This window comes from Cryptomeria japonica, chromosome 1 (assembly GCF_030272615.1).
Source record: "Cryptomeria japonica chromosome 1, Sugi_1.0, whole genome shotgun sequence".
NCBI lineage: Eukaryota > Viridiplantae > Streptophyta > Pinopsida > Cupressales > Cupressaceae > Cryptomeria > Cryptomeria japonica.
The window spans coordinates 683,107,426-683,127,067 of record NC_081405.1 but is presented as its reverse complement, the minus strand read 5'-3'; the positions used below and the strand labels follow the sequence as shown (position 1 = coordinate 683,127,067).

At 35.8% G+C, this 19,642-nt stretch overlaps 1 protein-coding gene across 1 annotated transcript in view; it reads left to right on the top strand.

Moving 5' to 3' along the window:
* Positions 1 to 12,015: 12,015 nt before the first annotated feature.
* The window catches only part of LOC131044843 (protein REGULATOR OF FATTY ACID COMPOSITION 3, chloroplastic), a 124,077-nt gene continuing 116,450 nt past the window's right edge, over positions 12,016 to 19,642 (top strand). The window contains exons 1-2 of the mRNA XM_057978292.2: positions 12,016 to 12,171; positions 12,954 to 13,229. Of these exons, the coding sequence (XP_057834275.2) occupies positions 12,954 to 13,229 (276 nt within the window). The 5' untranslated portion in view covers positions 12,016 to 12,171. The remainder of the gene's footprint in view (positions 12,172 to 12,953; positions 13,230 to 19,642) is intronic.

Genomic DNA, 19,642 nt, shown 5'->3' with positions numbered 1-19,642 from the left:
TGGAGTAGAGAAGAAAAGAAAGCAAGTCAGATTTGTGACTATTGATGAAGAAGAAACTGAATTAGATGAAGCTACCAAGGAGGTTAAGGCAAAAGGAGTCAAAGCCACAAAATTCACTAAGGGCAAACCATCCGGTGGTGTGAAAACTAGTAAGAAATCTAAGTCATTCGAACTTGATGATGCTTTAAAACAAGGAAAAATAGAGTTAAAGCACCTATATCTTTAAGTGAGATTGTCAATGAGACTGTGAAGAATGGAAACTTAAAGCCGTTATCTAAATAGTATGAAAACTTTGATGAATTCGACAAGAAAACCCTAGAGGAAGCAATTGTAAAATATATGAATGTATATAGTAAAGCTTTGACAGAACTATTGTCAACAATTTTGAAGAGCTTGTATGAAATTTTGGATGCAAGAAGACTAACGACTACTAAAGATGAAGAAAGGTTAAAAGAGTATGTTTTGGCAGAGCTATGTTTGGTGATAGCCAAGGTAGAGATAGCTAGAATTCCTAAGCTATCTAAACTTGAATTCTGAAGTAAGACTAGAGTTAATAAGATTATGATTGGTAAAATTGATGAAGTTGCAAAAGAGATAGACAGTTTTACGGAAAGTTTTATCGAAGATCTAGTATGAAGTTGTCCCCGAGAGAACTTAGGACAATATGGAAGGTAAGGAAACTAAAAATGATAATCCGATGGATGCTCCATAAGTTAATGTTTTAGATGAGCAATCAGTTGAACCAATGCAGGATACATCTATTCCGAAAGTACAAGTTGTCAATCTAGGTGATGCAAGTGTTCCCACAGATCAAACTACTTTTGTTCCAAATGTGCAGACAGATCGATCAAAGGATAATGCTCCAGAAAAGGTTACAGATGAGGATACTACAAGGAATAAGGGTGAAAAGGATGCAAGGGAAGCAGATGTGGATATGGATAAGGCTGAAAATCCTTCAGTTAATGAAGATAACCCTATGGTATCTAAGCAGAAAGCATATACAAAGAAGGTGGAGGTTAAAGTTGAAGGAGAATCCAAAGCAAGAGACACTGCAGAGGCAAAAAAGGGGAAACAGGTAATAGATGACCTTAAATTCATTCAAGGACCAATCAGTCTTGCCTCCTTGTCTCCCATCCAAAAGCTTCAACTTGCATCATTCGCTCAGGCAAAGGCTAGTGAGGATCTTTTAATATCTCATACCGAGGATAGTTTGTTGTTAACTATGGTATCTGGCATTTTAGCAAAGCTCATGCCACCATTTCAGAAAGATACATCTAATACCCTAGCCGGTCAATTAAAAAACTTAATTAATTATGTAAATACACACTTTGAATCTTTTAAAAAAATTGTCGAGGAGAAAGCTCAAAATGAGTTTAATGCCAAAAGGCTTCACAATTTGAAGAAAATGATCACAAAAGACAAAGCCACATTAGGTGATTATATAAAGAGAATGCAGGATGCAATGACTGTAGGTAGAAACTTGTGTAAATCATGCTTATCCCTAAACAAGTTCATCGTGGATATTGAGAAGAAGTCTCAGGATTACAAGGATCAGTTGGAAAGATTATCTCAGACAGTTGATCCTTTGTCAAATTCATTGAGCCATCATGAAAATTAGGTAATTTCATTGCTTCAGAAGATTCAAAGTCTGAGCTATGATTGGGAAAGGGTAATTGACAGAGTTGGAGAACTTAGGAGCCATATTGTCCCTAGGTTGGATATAATGCTAAATGCTCTTCAAGATGCTCAGAATGCTCTCAAGATAGATGATTTAGATGATCTCAAGATGGTAGAAATATAGTCTTATCTTCTCAATGGATTTATAATAGTTTTTGAGAATCTGCAAAAGGGTTGGGATAGTCACTTGGACTCTCTGAAGAATCTCTAAGTAGATATTTTCAATTTTTTGTGAGTTTGTGTGTACATACATGTATATAGCATTTTTGGCTTCAATTCTTGATTTTTGGGACTCTACATTTGTCATTGATATCAAAGGGGGAGAATAGATGAGTGAAAAATGTTATCTGAGGGGGAGTTCTTTGATTCTTTGGGAACCGGTGATTAGATTTTTGGTTGCAGTGTATTGTATTTTGGTTTTAGTCTGACACTTAGTCAATTTTCACCAAGTGTTGCCAGCAATGCTAAAGGGGGAGATTGTTAGCAAGAGACATTGCATGTATGTTGAGATATTGTCATTGATGGCAACTCGTATTAGATTTGGCATCCGCAGTTCATGTTTTCATCATTCCAAAAGATTGATTGAAGATTGATCAAGTATTTGTGAGGTCCAGCGAGAAGAATAATGTATTTGATAGAGTGTACAATGTTTGGCTGGCAGATTATTTTGGTTGAGTATCTTGCTTTGTGGATCTGGGAGATGTATTATGGATATGAAACTTACCTTATTCTAGGTTTGTGGTCTTTGGTGTTAAGTTTTGTGTTGTTTAGTGAGGTCCAATAGATTGTTTTTTGGTAAAGACAATGGTTATCAGTGGTAACATGTGGAAACACATTATGTGGATCAATTTTGGTGAGTGTTTATGTGTTTGAGGTCGATGAGCCAACATGTGGAAAGCATGTGGATATTTTTTTGGGGTTCGGATAGTTGTTTTGGATCGGATTGAGCTAACTTGTGTACATGTTTCATCTTTTGTGAGATGTTCTTAGAGTCGACATGGTGGTGACCTAAATTAGTGATGCAGATACATAAGACAGTTTATTTGATCATTTTGGATATCGATGGTTATGTGTGAATCATGTATGAGAGATTGTGCGCAGTTTCATGTCTGCATGTGTAGATTTGAGCTCTGGTATGTTGCTGAATATCGAAATAGAGCAGTATTGCAGAACAGAGTTAGAATGTGTTTTGTGCTTAACAGAAACTATACTCATAAATTTATTGATGCTATCTCATAGTTCAAACATAATTGTGATCTTCAATAATCATTTTGTAAGGTAGTGAGCCTTCCAGGCTATAGCCCTTATTGTAAACTTTGAGCAGTGAGTTTTAGGCAGTGTGCCTGAATGCATGTGCATTCCCCTTATGTAATATGTTTATACTTTTAACAGAGTATATTAATATTATGGGTTTGAATCCCACCGTGGTTTTTCCCTTAACTGGGTTTCCATGTAAAAATCTTGGTGTTATGGTGTTGATGATCTTTGCTTTGTGTTTCTGCACTATACTTTTCTTCATCTGCATTAAGTGGATTAAAGGATAAATTGATAAGATCAAAAGTTGCAGAACACTGATTCACCCCCACACCCCTCCCCCCCCACCTCAGTGTTCCTTGATTCCAACATAATCTTATCACAATGCTAGAAGAATGTCTGGGATGCTTGAATTCTTGATTTAGGATGTCTCTTGAATTTGATGGAATCTTAAAATGAGAGAGGATAACTTGATTTTATACCTCTCCCTAGCATTTCAGGGTGTAAAACTCGGAGTACGTCTACATGGCAAAATATTTCCCCACTTAACCATGCTAACTGTTATGAGGTTTGAATTTGGAGCCAAACATGGGAGAGCATGTTGATCTACTCGACACGCTCCCTCCAAAGTGGCCCCAAATTTAACCTTGAGGTCCAAAATAAGATGGATAAATTGGGTTGGGATGAATGGGACAACATGCGAGAGGTTATACATGCCAACATAAGGCCTAGTTGAGCAAGAAATTGCATAGGGATGCAATTTACAATGCTACATTTAGCCCCCACTTTAGTAGGAGTATGATCCTACTCACATACTCACAATAAAGTGGGAGAGAGAGAGGGGGGGCATTGGGAAAGCCTACAAAGAGATAAGACATCACTAAGTTCAAGGGAACAAGCCCCCAAATCCTAGGATCTTAACTCGTACAACCACGTGCAAGGGCACACAAAATAAATTAAAACAAAACAAAGATTAAAACCAAGGCTCTGAGTAAACCAATTTAAGAGACCTCGATAATCAAAATGTCTCAACCACTAATATCATTCTTGGAATGTTATTGCAAGAGCACAAGTGGTCACACAAAAACAGAAAGAGCATACATCAAAGATGAGATAAGACACCACGATCCTACCAACTAGCAAGGTGTGTTATGCTCTGGGATCATGGAGGAGAGAGAAAAGAAACCATGGATTCCACGAGATAGTAAGTTGCATTATGCTAGATGAGAGTCAATGTGCTAGCAAGAGTTGAAATCACGTTGCATTATGCTAGTCAACTCATCCTAAGAGAGAGTTTGGTATGAAGAGAGTCAATGTGCTAGCAAGTTGTGTTATCCTAGTTAACTCATCTTGAGAATATGCATGAAGGAGAGGTCAAATGGTCTAGCAATTTGTGTTATGCTAGTCAACCAATCCCAAGGATAACCAAGGAAAGTATTGTATCTATGGAAAACTCGCTAAAAACAAAGTGAAGTAGAGTCATCAAACCCTAGCAAGTTGTGTTTTGCTAGTAGACTCAACCTAAAAGATTTGAATAAGGATAACCAAATAAAGCACGATTTTCATTAGGAGATCCCACAACATTTGGAATAAGGAGGCCATATATGCCCCCCCTTAAGATGGAAAGATAGAACTATGTTGACATCTAAAGGTAAAAGAAAAACAAGGATAAACACCTATAACACCAAGGAGATATCCTTATCCTTTAAGCAAAAATGTACATACAATCCAAGCTAGAGAGGACACAACTCTTGCAAGGCAGGGAAGAGATAGTTGAAAAAATATATCTTGCAACAAGTGTAAAGGGATCTTTTTTAGAGATGCAAAAGAGGAGGAAGAGATATTTTTCTCAAAGACAGCTACCCCAAAGAGGAGATTTTGGACAAAAATAACATCATTGACCAAAAGAAGGGAAGGAGAACAAGAATTCACACTTTCCCCATTGCTAGGGTAAAGGGATTATCGATGAAGGATAACACACTTTTGGTCCCAAGTAAAGAATTGTTTATGATTGACATACACTTTCAAGCAAGGAAGAGTTTTTAATCAAGGATGCAAACCTCTTGGAAAAAAAGAAGAAGAGAGAATCCCTTAGCAAAACAAATAATTCTTTGCAATAAAGGACATCACATGATAAACAAATATCACCCAACCATGGGAAAGTGGATCCTTAGAAAGGATAGGAGATTGAAACACTACCCTTTCCCCCCAGACATGGAGACAAGGATAAGAAAAACTATTATGTTTATCATAAAGTATGATTGCACTTGAAATTGTACCACCATGAATCACAATGAGCCCCCAAGGGATAGGATAACAGTGTCACATAGTGTGGAGCAACATAATAGGAACTTAAATGTTATTTAAAATATTCAGGATTTTGATACCACTCATTACTACCTATTATGTAAATGATATCATAATCAATGAGTTGTTGAATTTTATAATGCAAAGTTCGACATTCATTACATAAATGTTACATCAGTAGCTTCAATAGAAGAGATGAAGATAAACTTATGAGCAAGTACAAGTAAGCATCAAAACAAGCACTAATAACATCATTAGTACCAAAGGTAGCAGTGGAAGCACCACCAACAATACATTTTTTTGTGAAAACATAGGAGGACAAGAGCAACTCCTATCCTCCTCTCACCCACCTTGGCAGAGGTAGGCATAGTAGTTGTTGATTTTGATGATTGTGATCCAGATTCAATGTTTCATGCTCGATATCAAGTTCAAGAAATATTTTCCCAAGAATATTTTCCCAAGAGGATTTAAAAAAATACTTTTATTTAGGTCAAAATATGGTGGTTATACATGTACATGGTATGATCTTGAAAAAGTGACTTTTAAACAATGGTTTTTATACATGCTTATTGATAATAAATGTGTATCATCTAGGTATTAAAATAAATTGCATGTTTGGAAACTAGAGTTTGAGTACTACATTTCATATTACTAATTTTTTTAAATATTCTATCTTTAGGCGAGCACTTGAATTTTTACATCAATTGTGACACATTCTAAAAACTAGGAAATATACTTCCTTTTTTTGGCCAAAAAGTGGACTCAACTTCTTGCACACACCCTATTATATGTACCCATATTACACAGTCTCTTTTGCATGATTGATTAGGTCCCTAATCAAGGATTTCTTATATGTAGGGAATTCCTTTGTTCTATATTATGTGCTCAGACATTCTATACATGCTTTTGATGTTTGATCCAATTCCATCTTCTATTTCCATGTGTCGTGGCTAGTTACAATCTTTAATTCTTCCCACACCTTCTCATTTGGCTTCATCAAAATACATACTCTGGCATACATACTACATTCACCAATTGCCATTTTCTCATCTATTTTCACAAATTCGCTAATTTCATTAGCCAAGGTTTCTAACAAATCTTTGTTCCAATAATCTTACACCAAATTGTAAAATATGATCCAGGCCATAACTTTCCTTGCCTCTTCCTGCAAAGGGTTAAATTTTAGTCTACGGTTTACAATGTATCAACCCGATCCCTTAAAATCATGTGTTTTTTGGCCCTAGAATTTTCTACTTCTTTTCCCTGCTAGGGCAATTAACCAAGACAAAACCCTTTGGTAGTGAACGAATTTTGCAACCTCCCCTCCACCCCCACCAATTTTTTTAAACAACATTTTTCTACCTTAGATCTTGTAGGCCAATCGCCTAATTTTTTCATGAAGAAAGCTTTCTATTCTAAATTTTCTACACAATTAGACGAGGTTGCAAAATTTAAAATAATGGTAATTCAACTTACAAGTTTTTGCTTCCCTAAGGGGATTTGATTTTCTTCCATTGTTGTTGCTTCCCCTTTTGGGATCCATTAGGTATTGTATTTTTTGGGACCAAGAAATTGCCTTCTTTTGCACCAAACCTTCTCAATTTCACATTATTTATCACTATTTCCCTCTAGGTCTGAGCCAGGGAAGTTATTTCAAACCTGCAAATTAGTCTCTTCTCTTCTTTTTTGTGCATCAATTTTTTTACTAATTATATATAAATTCTATTTCAATTGTATTTTATGTAATATAAAGTATTAAATATAAATTAGATATATTATATAACAATATGTACATATATTAATTATGTTGAAGGCGTCTCTTCTATGAGAGGGAGCGAGCTACTTCAAAATCAACCATCAATATTATATTTATATAATATAATATAATACAATTGAATACATCCTCACAACATAAGAAAATATTTAATGGAAATTAGTATAGGCAAATTTAGACCAAATAGTATGGTCACTGATGTCAAAGTAAGATCAATTGTACCTATTAACTAAGTATTATAAAACAAAACAAGGAATTACAAATGGTAGTAAATAAGTTATTAGTTTATTACTTAAGATTTACAATATTTATATGAGCAACATTATAGAGCATTTTATCACAATGTATGGGGAAATTCACATATCAATTACTTTACCATATGCAACTTTATGAAATACACTTGACTCTTAGGGATAAGCCAATGATCACATAGGAAAAGGATTTTGCAACTTGAATTTGGTCAAACTATAAACATAAAAAGGAGAGAATTGGTGCTATAAAAGATGAAAATGGATATCACACAAATAATATGGAAATTGTTAAATTATTCTACAATTTTTATGAAAACATGCTTAGGGAAGAAGGTAATTGGTTGGCTATTCAACAATGCATGGAAGAAGATATCCAATATTGTATTCCTAAAAAAAGTAACCTAGCTTACAACAAATTCTTGGATCATATTCTCTCCTTGGAAGAAATTGAGCAAGCTCTTTTCTCCATCAAATCTAATAAAAGTCCTAGTGTTGACTGTTTTCCAACTAAATTTTATCAAGTAACGTGGAATTATAATAATGATAGTTTGTAATGTTTTACTTAGGATCTTTGCATAATGGTTCTTTGGGCCCTATTATTAATAAGGGTCTAATTAAACTTATTTGTAAAGGGAATAATGAGGAGAGTATAGTTGGTTGTTGTCTAATTACATTAATAATTACTTCATACAAAATTATTGCAAAAGTTGTTGCTATCAAAATTAAACGAGTTGTTTAGGGCATTGTGAGGCTCAAACAAACATGATTTAGAAAAGGAAGATACATACTTGACAATCTTATGTTAGCTCGAGAGACTATTGAATGGGACCAATAAATAGGCCAAAATACTTTGATAATCAAGATGGACTTTTATAAAGCATATGACATAATTCGTTGAAGCTTCATTCTTAAAATGTTTCAATGGTTGGGGTTTGGACCAAAACTTTGCATCCATGTTCACATGTTGTTCAAGGATGCCAATACACATCTCATTGTCAATAGAACAATGTCAGATTCCTTTGAGTTACAACATTCTATTAGACAAGGATTCCACTTATCTCCCTTTTTATATGTGCTTACTGCTGATGCATTGGGTTATATTCTTTAAAAAGCTAACTAATTAAAACTTACTAGAGGCATTTCTATTCCTCAAAATCAGGTGGTTATCAATTCTCACTTGTTGATGATAGTATGCTATATTCTTGCAAAATTCTGAAGAAGAGATTAGCAATATGTTAGATATTTTGAATTTGTATCGTTCTCTTTCTAGCTCCAAAATAGCTCACAATAAGACCAAATTTTTTATGTCTCAACTTGACTTTATTCCTTCATGGATTAATAAGGAATGCATGTAAATTAGTCATAGAGAGATAACCAAATATCTTGGTATTCCTTTCGAAGTGGGGGTATCTCTCTTTGAAATGTGGAGTTGGTTTCTTAACAAACTTAATTGGTTGTTTAATTCGGACAGTAGATTCATATCATTAGCTGGTATCATTAGATGGTAAGATTCAAGTTCCTAATAAGATCTGCATTGCTACCCATGTTTATTATTCTTCATGTTGGATGTCAAAACACGGTTTTGAAGAATTAAACAAAATAATTTGCAAATTATTGTGGTCCAAATGGGATGGTAATGCTAGATTTATTGCCTCTTCTTGGAATCATTGCATTCAACCAAGATATATAGGTGGTCTTGGAATTATAGATCCAAAATCTCAAGGGCCATGTCTAGCTACTAAATAGATCATAAGAGTTTCCAATGGAGATGAGCCTTGGAAAATTTTAGTTTGTCATTGTATCATGGAAGCTACAATTTAGAAAAATGGCAAATGGTCAATTGGTTAGATAAAATACTTATGTCTCCTTTTTTTAATATATGAGCTTCATTTCCTTTAAAATCAATATGGAAAGCATGGCAAAAATTTGTAGATTCCTTAAATGGAATAATTCTTCATGGCACCATGGCTTTAGTTTTGCTTCATTATCAATATGGTGGAATAAGCTTGTTATTTATCAGGATCATCCTTTGGTTGTCAACTTTTCCAAGTATCCTTATTTCTTGTTCAAAACAGGGGTTCAATAATTTATCTAGACATTTGGGACTTCAATTCATTTGATTGGGCCTCATGGACATATATTAAAGAGCGCTTTGGGTTGAGTGACAAATATAAACACTTCTTGATTTTTATCCAATCTCTAGTTCATATTGACCTTTCAATGAAATTATGTACTCCAAAGAATTACAACTTTTTCAAAGATTGGAAATGGTCGTCCTACAACATCTTTAACTATTTTCCTTTTAAGAAAATTTATTTTTAAATCCTTCCTAACTAGCCTCTTAATCCTTATTTAAATAAAAAATGAAGTGTAGATTTAGATACAAGTTATGGACCAAATTGAGCACTCAAATATAGAAATATAAATATGATTTTAATTTCCAAGTCATAGCTTGGAAAATACTATATTGCAAGCTACCTATTGAGGCTAGATTGAAATGTATTATGGTTCAACTAGCTAATTTTCCTTTTTGTCAAGGTGCTGAGAATATGAAACACATCTTCTGGGATTGCATATATGTTAAAAAATAATGAACTGATGTGTTTAAGGATTTTCCTACTATTTTAAATCTTAATCTGAATTGGAAAAAGGCCATTTTTGGTTTTGACATGCAAAATAATGTGATTGTTGATTCCATTAGACAAGTTATTTTAAGACATTCATGGAAAGAAAGATGTGCAACTATGTTTTCTAACAATTGGTATTTGGCAATTGCCATTCTAAGACTTTATTCTAACAAATTTCTTTAGGTGGCTATTTTGTTTTCTCAATCTCAAGTTCTATGTAAGAAAAATTGTAAAGTCATGGATTAGCTTTAGCATATCAAGGAGCAAGTGTTGAAGTTTCAACTTGAAAACAAACTTAGGCATTCGTTAAAATGGTACACTCTTCTAAGATGAAGTTTTATTTGTTCTAGCTTTACATATGTAGTTGGTTAGAGCTCTATGGCAGCTCCTTTGTAATGGCAGTAGGCTCTTTTTTGTTAAGGATTCCCTTGCTAGGTATCTTTGTATGTATTTTTAAGAATCTAAGATGGTCCTTGTAACAAGAATGTTGTAATTTGTAATGGTTTTGGATTGTAAGAGTGCTGGTGGTTTCTATTTTTTAGCAACCTTATGGTTGCCTAATTTGATGTAATTTTTTTGCATTGATTCAATGTAAAAAAAATAAAATTGGTCAAATCATTAACATCTAAGCCTTTGTTCAATAAAGTATATCTATACTTCTCCATAGTCATTCTAGGTTTTCCTCCTCCATGATTTGTCCCCACATTTGGAATACCATCCAATGCAAGCCATCATGAATTCAACATAATTGACTACTTCTCCACAAACATGTCACCAAATCTAGCATTTTAAGTGCTAGATATATAACATTTAATATCCCTTAAAGAAAGGTAGCTTGTTTCCTCCTCCATTATTACTGCTTCCTCCACCTTATTAAAATATGTCTTGAACATCAATTTTTTAGCTTGATCAAGTTATTATCAATCTTCTTCCCTTTTCTCCTCAGTTGGATGACTTTGTCCATTTCTATTTTAGTTTAATCTCTCATATATAACATATTTATAGGGATGTTGGGTCCTATGATTTGAACATGGAGACTATGTGAGGAATTATTTAATTGACATTTGCTCACTTAGGGGAGACTAAACTTGAAGAATAATTGTTTGTTCTATGTGAATCCTTGTTTAGGATGGAGTACACATGACCATAAAATAAAGTTTGAGCTCTTTGTAGTTGTATAAAACTCACAATATTTCAAAGAATCGGATCCAAAAAAGAAAAGACATGCTATTATTGGAAAGAGAGACAAGTAAACTATAAATCTAAATGATACGAGGAGCTTACAAAATGAGGGTTTTTGGCTTTAAAGATCCTATCCTAGCAAGGATTCCATAAAAAATCTAGGTCACAAGAACCAATCATTAAGGTCTACTCTCCTAGCTTGGTGGATCATGCGAGCCACACTATCTTCCACTATAGTTTTCTTGTTTCCAAAATGAAGCTTCGCACACATGTTTAATCCATCATCAACAAAATATACAAATTGTACACCTCTGTCAAACTCTCCTATTGTCAAAACACCGTTAGAGAAGGCTTTGTGAGGTACTTGCAATTGGCAAAGCTTATAAGTTATTGTGAGAGTCTTGTTTAAAGAGGTTGAAGAGAAAATAAAGGCAACCATCTTTAAACTCTATTACATCATCTCCTTTTGTACTTTTATGACAATGTAGTCTTTTGATCCTTTCAAATATGCAAGAAGCTCACAAATGATTCTAGCCACATCTCTAGACATGTCACAACCATATTGAAAATATAAGAGTTTGAAGAAAGACTACTAATCACAAATGACTCTAGCCACATCTCTAAACATGTCACAACCATATTGAAAATATAAGAGTTTGAAGAACGACTACTAATCATGTGCTCCTCCTTGAATTAATATGCGTATTTGAAACATTTCTATCTTGCCGAGAGCAATATGTAAAAAATATGATAAAAATAAATGACATTCACAAAATTTGTCCATCAATATTAATTAATGTATTGTAGTACTCTACAATATGATTTTTTGAAATTTATTTTGCTAATAATGGATTCGATGCAAAGCCCTTTGGTTCCTTTAACCGGGAAAACGAGAATTTTCATAATGAAAAAAAAACTGAAATTACATTTTTTATTGACGATAAAGTTTTTTATTCAGATTTATCCATAGTGTCTACTCTAAATCCGAAAGAGAAGTTGTTTCCATTTTTAAACTCCATTTCGTTAAATTCATCCCGTTGGTCATCCTGAACAACAGGAAACCTGAGGGCGTAGGCCTTCAGTAAGAGGCTGTGAACAGGTAAGTGAATCTCTGGTTTTATCTTATTAGCCTGTCCGTAGGTAAAATTTCCTATGGTTGTAGACGCTCTTATATCTCCCTGGAAATTCAACTGAAAAAATTTACTTATTGTTCCCAGACTAGAATATCTGAGTTATGATAACACTGTATATCCATTGAATATGTACAGAGCATGTATATGCATCTCATATCATCCAAATTCAGCAAATACCAAGAGACCCAGGAAGATTTTGGTTTAAAGGGTTCATTTAGTTTTTAATATTTTTGTTAATGGCAATGTGCCTTATTATTTTTTATGTTTAGAAATGGCTTTTACTGTATGTTGAATGCTGTATTTTCTCTTTAAATGTTTTTTTGTTCTTGAACGTTGGATGAGGTTATGGAACATCTTCAAGTGTGTGGGGTAAGCTTAGGCCAAATCTTAAATATGTAAATACGAGTTCTACTTTTCTAACCGTAACTGTTCAACAAAATCTTCAACGTGTCAGCTGATGTGGAGGGATTTGAACCACAGTTCTTGCTAGCACATCCTAATTGGAGAATTTCTCATCAAAATTAACATTAGAAGGATTAACCTTCAGAAAAAAGCAGTAGCAGAGCAGTTGTGATGTTTTTTGTTCTTGGGTTTGTCTACATAGTTTTGGTTTCATAATTTCTCTATCTTTTTTTTGTTTGTATTACTTCACAATCCTTTGGATTTAATGGACATTGAATGTCTTGGAACTTTTTATTTAATTTTTCTAATGTTTTATTTTTCAATGGTTTAAACTTTTGTTTGTTAGATGGAGACCTTGAGCCAGACTGGAATAAGATCAAACTTCAAGGCAGTGGGATTCACGAAGAATGAAGGGTACAGACAAAAGCAATACCCTATGTCTGCATTGACTTGTGGGTCTTGTGCTGCAAAGCCAGTTGCCGCTTTCCAGATTTATCATAATGTTATACCCAGGAGAACGTCAGTTATATTGATGGCAACCAAGTCTGGGAAGAATAAACACAGTGACACACCTGCGTATAAGGAGCTTTATGAAGCATTTCCTGAAGCCTTGCTGTTGAAGGTAGACATTAGGTTCTCTTGGTAAAAAAAATTAGTATGGAAACATGCTTTTTTCTTTTTGTTTGCAGTGAAGTATAACATGCTTACGGTGTTTTCATTGGCTATTTTTTTATCAATTGCCTTTTTATTACATAATTTTTAAAGAATTAGGTTTGCCAATAAGCTGATTAATCGTTTTCCTCGGATAATCTATTACATCTAAACTTAAAAAACGAAAAGAAAAAAGAATAATTGACATCTTATCCAACAAAATACATTTGAACATTTGGATAAAATATGCTGAAAATTGATAGATATTGCCAAATTTACGAGTACAAATAGTAAATCTTTTGTTTTTTTCTTATATATTATCGTATAATGCATAAATTTGGTATTTTCTGAAATGAAATAACTTCGTGAACTACATACACTCGTCGAACTTTATTTTTCCTTCCATTAAAATTTAATCTCTTGGTGCGGTAGAGACTTGAAGGGAATCATGAGAATTAAGTTACCTTAGCAGTGAAACCCTGGTTTTCCTACCAATTGACAACAGGCTCTAGCATTAGGATGCTTCATGTGGGTATCTTAAGACTTTGCCTGATCGAATTCATTACCTGTGGTGCATACCATCTTTGATCCTTTAGATGAAAATTTGGAACTTCAAAAGTTGGATGACCTGTGCAACTTGGATTTGAATTGTTCACAGGTGTTTTTTGCAGGCTTGCAAATCACTGCAATTTGCCCTTTAGTAACCTGTATGGTAGAATATCTTTTGTGTTTATGAGAAAGGATCGATGATATATAAAATGCCTTTGAGAACTCATTTTTCTTTACTAAAATTGAGAATGTCTAAAATCCCTGTGATTGCATTTATTGTTTTTGGAATATCAGCACTCCTCTTTAAAATTCAACTTTATGTTGAATTTTGTGTGATCTCCAACTTCCATTTACCATAACAACTCCACTCTTTTATGTCAATTAAGTTGTTCTGAAGTTGGTAAAGAATGCAATTTATCATGCTCACTCAAAGCACGTTGAGGTTCATCATCACTGCATTTCACAAGTGGTTGATATTGGAGATATTTCTCTCTTCTTTTGAACATCTTAAGTGTTGTCTGCGAATTTAATGATAAACCTCTTGGGTCTATTTTTCTTGTAAAAGTTTGGGACAAGATTGGAGTTCTCTGGTTCAGATAGTAAGGGGGTATCAGATATGATATTATGCTATAATATACATTGTACACATAATCATTTATTACTTATGTTAATGTTGTAATGGCACCACATCAACTATGTCTACAAGATAACTTACACAATGTTAGTAGGGGCAAAGATATTATATAATGTTAGACTGTCACTATACTTTGTAGTTTGTACACAAGCATTATTGCTTATTTTTATGATTTAACAACACGTTACACATATGTAAAGGGTAACTTACAGAGTGTAAGTTACAATCACCTATATAATTTCTTGTGCAATAATAAATACACATACATTGAGTGTGCAGCATACAATTATTTCAATCTTTGTCCATTTATTTTTATAACAGAACGGAAGTTGCCACTGTGGTAACATCCCATCATTGCCACCTAGTTACAACTGCTGGACTCTTTTTCATTTAATTATTTTATAGTAATGTGTTAATATTAATATTGACTTTCAGTGTCCTCCATGTGTCCACCCAGACCAAAAGTACAAGTTATTATGGGGTGTAAAATGTACTTCTCAACACAAAATATGAAGTTTCTTCTCTACTAGAAAAAGGAATGTATATAGGGCATTCCAACCATGGATTTATCATTGTCATTCCTCAGTTCTAGAGGCCACATTGTCTATATTTATGATAACTTATAATTTTTTTTTGATCATTTAATAGCTGGATAGGCCAGCACCTATATTACTTAAAGGTTTGGTACATGCAGGAGGTGGCTATGTCCCGTTTGCCTCCAAAAGGAAATACTAAAATTGGCAAAAAGACCAAACCACCCGACACCCGACAGCATATAACTTTAATGATACAAAAAGGCCTCAGGCAGAGGCATAACATCCCAGAGAAACTACCCACTGAAATCTTAACAGAAGTAAAAAAAATCCCTCCCCTGACACACCTATAACCCACATGCCCATCATACAGAGAAAACACAAAATTCTGGCAGCAGCAAGCACATACCAAAATACCCCCATCCATCTCAGAGTCACTCATCCTCAGAGGACTGTGCAAACACGCTCTCCTCTGCTTCCCTCATCCTCCTTGCCGCCCTGGCATTAGCAATAACAGGGCACTCCACACCACACCTCGCATGTGCAGGACTTGCAGCAATGTCCTCTATATCTCGGCCTTCCTGCGGCACCCATAAATCCCCATTGCCCATCCCCAATCATTTCCTTCCTCCTCCTCATTGTCATCCACCCCTATGTCTTGTCTCCCCATCAAGCCTTCTGCCCGCACATACCTCCCCAAATCAAAGGATTCTGGCCTAGCCAGACTTTTTGTCACACACAGCAGAAACACAAGGCTGCGGTTCCGGTCAGGATAAGAAGCTTTAAACTTCTCCACCACAGGAGTCTGCACTGGTGAAAACCTTTTGACCTTCCCATCACTCTATCTCTCCTAGTCCCTTGTCAGCAACTGTAACCGCAATCCTCTTGCCAACTCATCCTACACATTTCCTCATTTCCCCGTCTTGGTACTATCTGCCGAATTCTTTCCCCAGTGAATTTTGAGACATTCGATCTTATTGGCAGCCAATTTGGCTAAGTCATCTGCCTCTGTGTTTCCTTCTCGGTAGATATGGCTTAGTTTGAATTCCCTAAACCTTTTCAAAAGCCCAGAGATAGGTTCCAACCAATGTTGAAGCATCCAACTAGGAGTCCAATTATTCCTGATCGCATTAATCACCAGCAAAGAATCTCCCTCCAGATGCAGTCGCTCAATCCCATCTGCAATCCCACCTCCAAGCCCCTCATGGCAACCTGAATCTCTGCCTCATTATTTGTAGCCATCCCAATGTGTTCTGCCACTTTCCCAACTATCATACCCTTTTCATTTCTCAACACACAAGCAATCCCGGACAATCCCGGATTTCCCTGAGAAGCGCCATCAAAGTTGGCTTTGACCCAACCCTTCTCCAGAGCCAGCCACACTGTGTTCTTCCTAATCTCCTTCCTATTGACTTTACCTCCAATGTCATATCCTTTTGGCACTTCTAAGCCTGGAAACCTCATCATCATTTCGTTATCTAGGTTCGAAAAGGTATTGAATTTTTTTCCTTTTAGCCACCTCGTTTACTACTTCAGTAATATAATTTTCTATCTTCAACACGAGAGCCTCCCTTGATATTGATACACCTTTAAAGATCTTGCGATTCCTCTCCTTCCACAATTCCCAAACTATAATGGAGGGGGCTGCCGTCCAAACACTACTGAACATTCCCTTATACACCCTGCTTGGCCATGCCCTAAACCAATCTTGTAGGCTAAAGGTATCCGCAGTATACCAATTCAACTTCAACATCACATGCTTCCAGCAAAAGTTCGCATACGGACATCTCCATAACAAATGATCAGCATTCTCCTCATTAGTTTTACAGAGCATGCATCTGCTTGGCCAATTGAATCCCAATTTTGCTAATCTATCTTTAGTGAGGATCCTTTTTTGAATGGCTAACCAGGCAAAAACCCTTGCTTTGGGTAAAACCTCCTTTCCCCATAATAATTTGATAGGCCAATTATTTATTAGACTTGCTTCTTCCATGATCCTGTACCCCAATTTCACTTTGTACTCTCCATCCGTTGAAGCACACCACCTCAATTTGTCATTTTCTCCAGAGACCGGTATGGGTGTACTCCTAAGGATCTCAGCCAATAAATTTTTTTGCCCGAGGAGCATAAAGCTCATCCATTGAGTTCCACTGCCATCTATCCACCCCTTCACTCCTGACCACCTTCAAATTTAGAAACTTCTTTGCCCCACACTCTGGAGGATTCTCTTCATATCTCCTGCAGATTAGGATTATCATAAAGTTTAGGATGTCCATCCCATGAATCCTCCCAAAAGGAGGCCCGTAACCCATTATGCACTTCCCAAGACGAGTATTTTGAGATGATACTTCTGCTATCACAAATAAAGTTCCAAATTGTAGACCCTCTCAGGGGGTCCTTGATTTTGACAATACTGATTGGATCATCCAAATTCAAATATTTCTTCCTTAAGAACCTTGCCCACTTGAAATCACACCTGGTCATCATCCAAGACAATTTGGACCCCATGGCATAATTCATGATATTCAATTGTCTAACCCCTGCACCTCCAGCAACCATAGGCTTACAGACCTCATCCCAGGCTAACAGTGGCTGTTTCTGATCCTCTTGAGGCCCACTCCAGAAAAATCTCCTCATTATCTGGTTTAGACTGTCCTCAACTGAAGCCGGGAGTTTGAGATAGGACATTGAATATAATGGGATTGTAGAAAGAACTGCTTTAACCATTAAAAGCTGTTGATGTTTGTAGCTAGGTCGGATCCCTTCTAGGGCCGACCTAGCACTTGTAGGTGACTAATTGGCCTATCAGCCTTAGTCACATTTTATGTGGAATTAAATAATATATATAATGTAATGTGTGGATAGGGCTGACCATTTATTGGGCGCCAAGCTTAAAGAACTATGTTATTGTTGTAAGCTGACCTATTGTGAATAGTTGCCTGGCTGACCTATTGTGAATAGGTGTCTTCCTCCTATATAAAGGAGATGTGTTTGTCATTCATAACATACATTCAACAAGTTCATTTCATCCTTCATTCACTCAGCGAACTCCTTCAGCAGAGCATCAGCGACTACATCCTTATCAGCAGCGAATCACTTCCTTGGACAGCGAATCTCTTCCTTAGGCAGCGAAGTCTTCATCTCAGCACTGTGAATTCATTCACAACATACATAAGATTAACTCCAGCATGTGCAAATCAGGTTGAGGTCTGATTGATGCCCTAGCACAGTTCTGATTCATAGACAACAGCATATAATCTGTTCGAACTTGTATAAGACATGTTGATCTTGTCTAATATATTCTGAGATTTCATTGCTGGGTTTCTTTTACCTCCAAGAGGGAGGTTTTCCCACGGTATTCTGGTGTTCCTTGTGTTGGTTACTGTTATTGCTGTCTATATTTAACAGTCTGATCTAAAATTAGCAAAAGCCTCCCAGCCGATGACAACCATTTCCCTTTCCATGACTCCATTTTGTGCTTGCAACTCTCAATCAGCTTATCCCAGTAGCACCTTTTATTGACTCCTCCAAATAATGGCATACCTAAAAATCTGCTCGGTAATGAAGCCATTCTGAGACCCAAGATCCTAGCATTGTCCCGTTGTAATCCCAATTGAACATTAAAGAAAAAGATCTTTGATTTCCTCCAACTAATTGATTGGCTTGACACCTTACTATATTTGTCCAATAAGGATCTCATTTCCCTTGCTTCTCCCCGAGATGCAACCCCAAAAAGGATTTTGTCATCAACAAATTGCTGATGAGTGACTGGATCAACACCTGGGGTGACTTCGATCCCCTTCCATCTCCCTTCCATCCTAGCTTTAGAGATGCTCCTACCCAAGGCCTTTGCCATAATAATGAACAAAAAGGATGATAGGGGATCCCCCTGTTTTATGCCTCTAGTAGTTCCAAAGAATCCCTGCGCCACACCATTGACTAATACTAAGAATTTGGGTCCCACAATACAACCTCTAATCCAAACCACCCAACTATTGTCAAAGCTGAATCTCCTGAGCACTTCTATCAAAAATTCCCTATCCACTAAATCATAAGCTTTTAGAATGTCTAGTTTCACCATCATGGAGGGCATCCTCAATTTCCTAACTGTATGGACAGTCTCATGTGCAATAATAATACCTTTTGCTATAGACCTTCTCGGAGCAAACCCACTCTGTTCCTCTGAGATGACTTTATCAATGACCTTTTTCAGCCTTCTTGCTATGATTTTTGTGATGATCTTGTATACTGTGTTGCATAAAGCAATTGGCCTAAACTCCCCCATACTAGTTGCCTCTTTCCTTTTAGGGATAAGAGCGATGAAGGTGTGGTTGATAGCCCCAAGAACTGTGTTCTTTCTCCTAGATTCCTCCACAACACCCCATAAATCCTCCTTAATGATGTTCCAATAAAATTGATAAAAACTAGTAGGAAAACCATTTGGCCCTAGAGATTTATCATGATTCATTTGAAAGGTGACCTTCTTGAGTTCTTCCATACTGATTGGAGACCTAATCTCCAAATTATCTTCATCCGAAATAATTTTTGGAATGAGGTCTAGAAACTCCTTTGTGTTAGTGCCCTGTACTAGATACCCTTGGTTCGAAAGATCTTGAAAAAAGCTAGTTGCTTCTTGATTTATCTCCTCCCTAGTATGAGCGTTGGTTC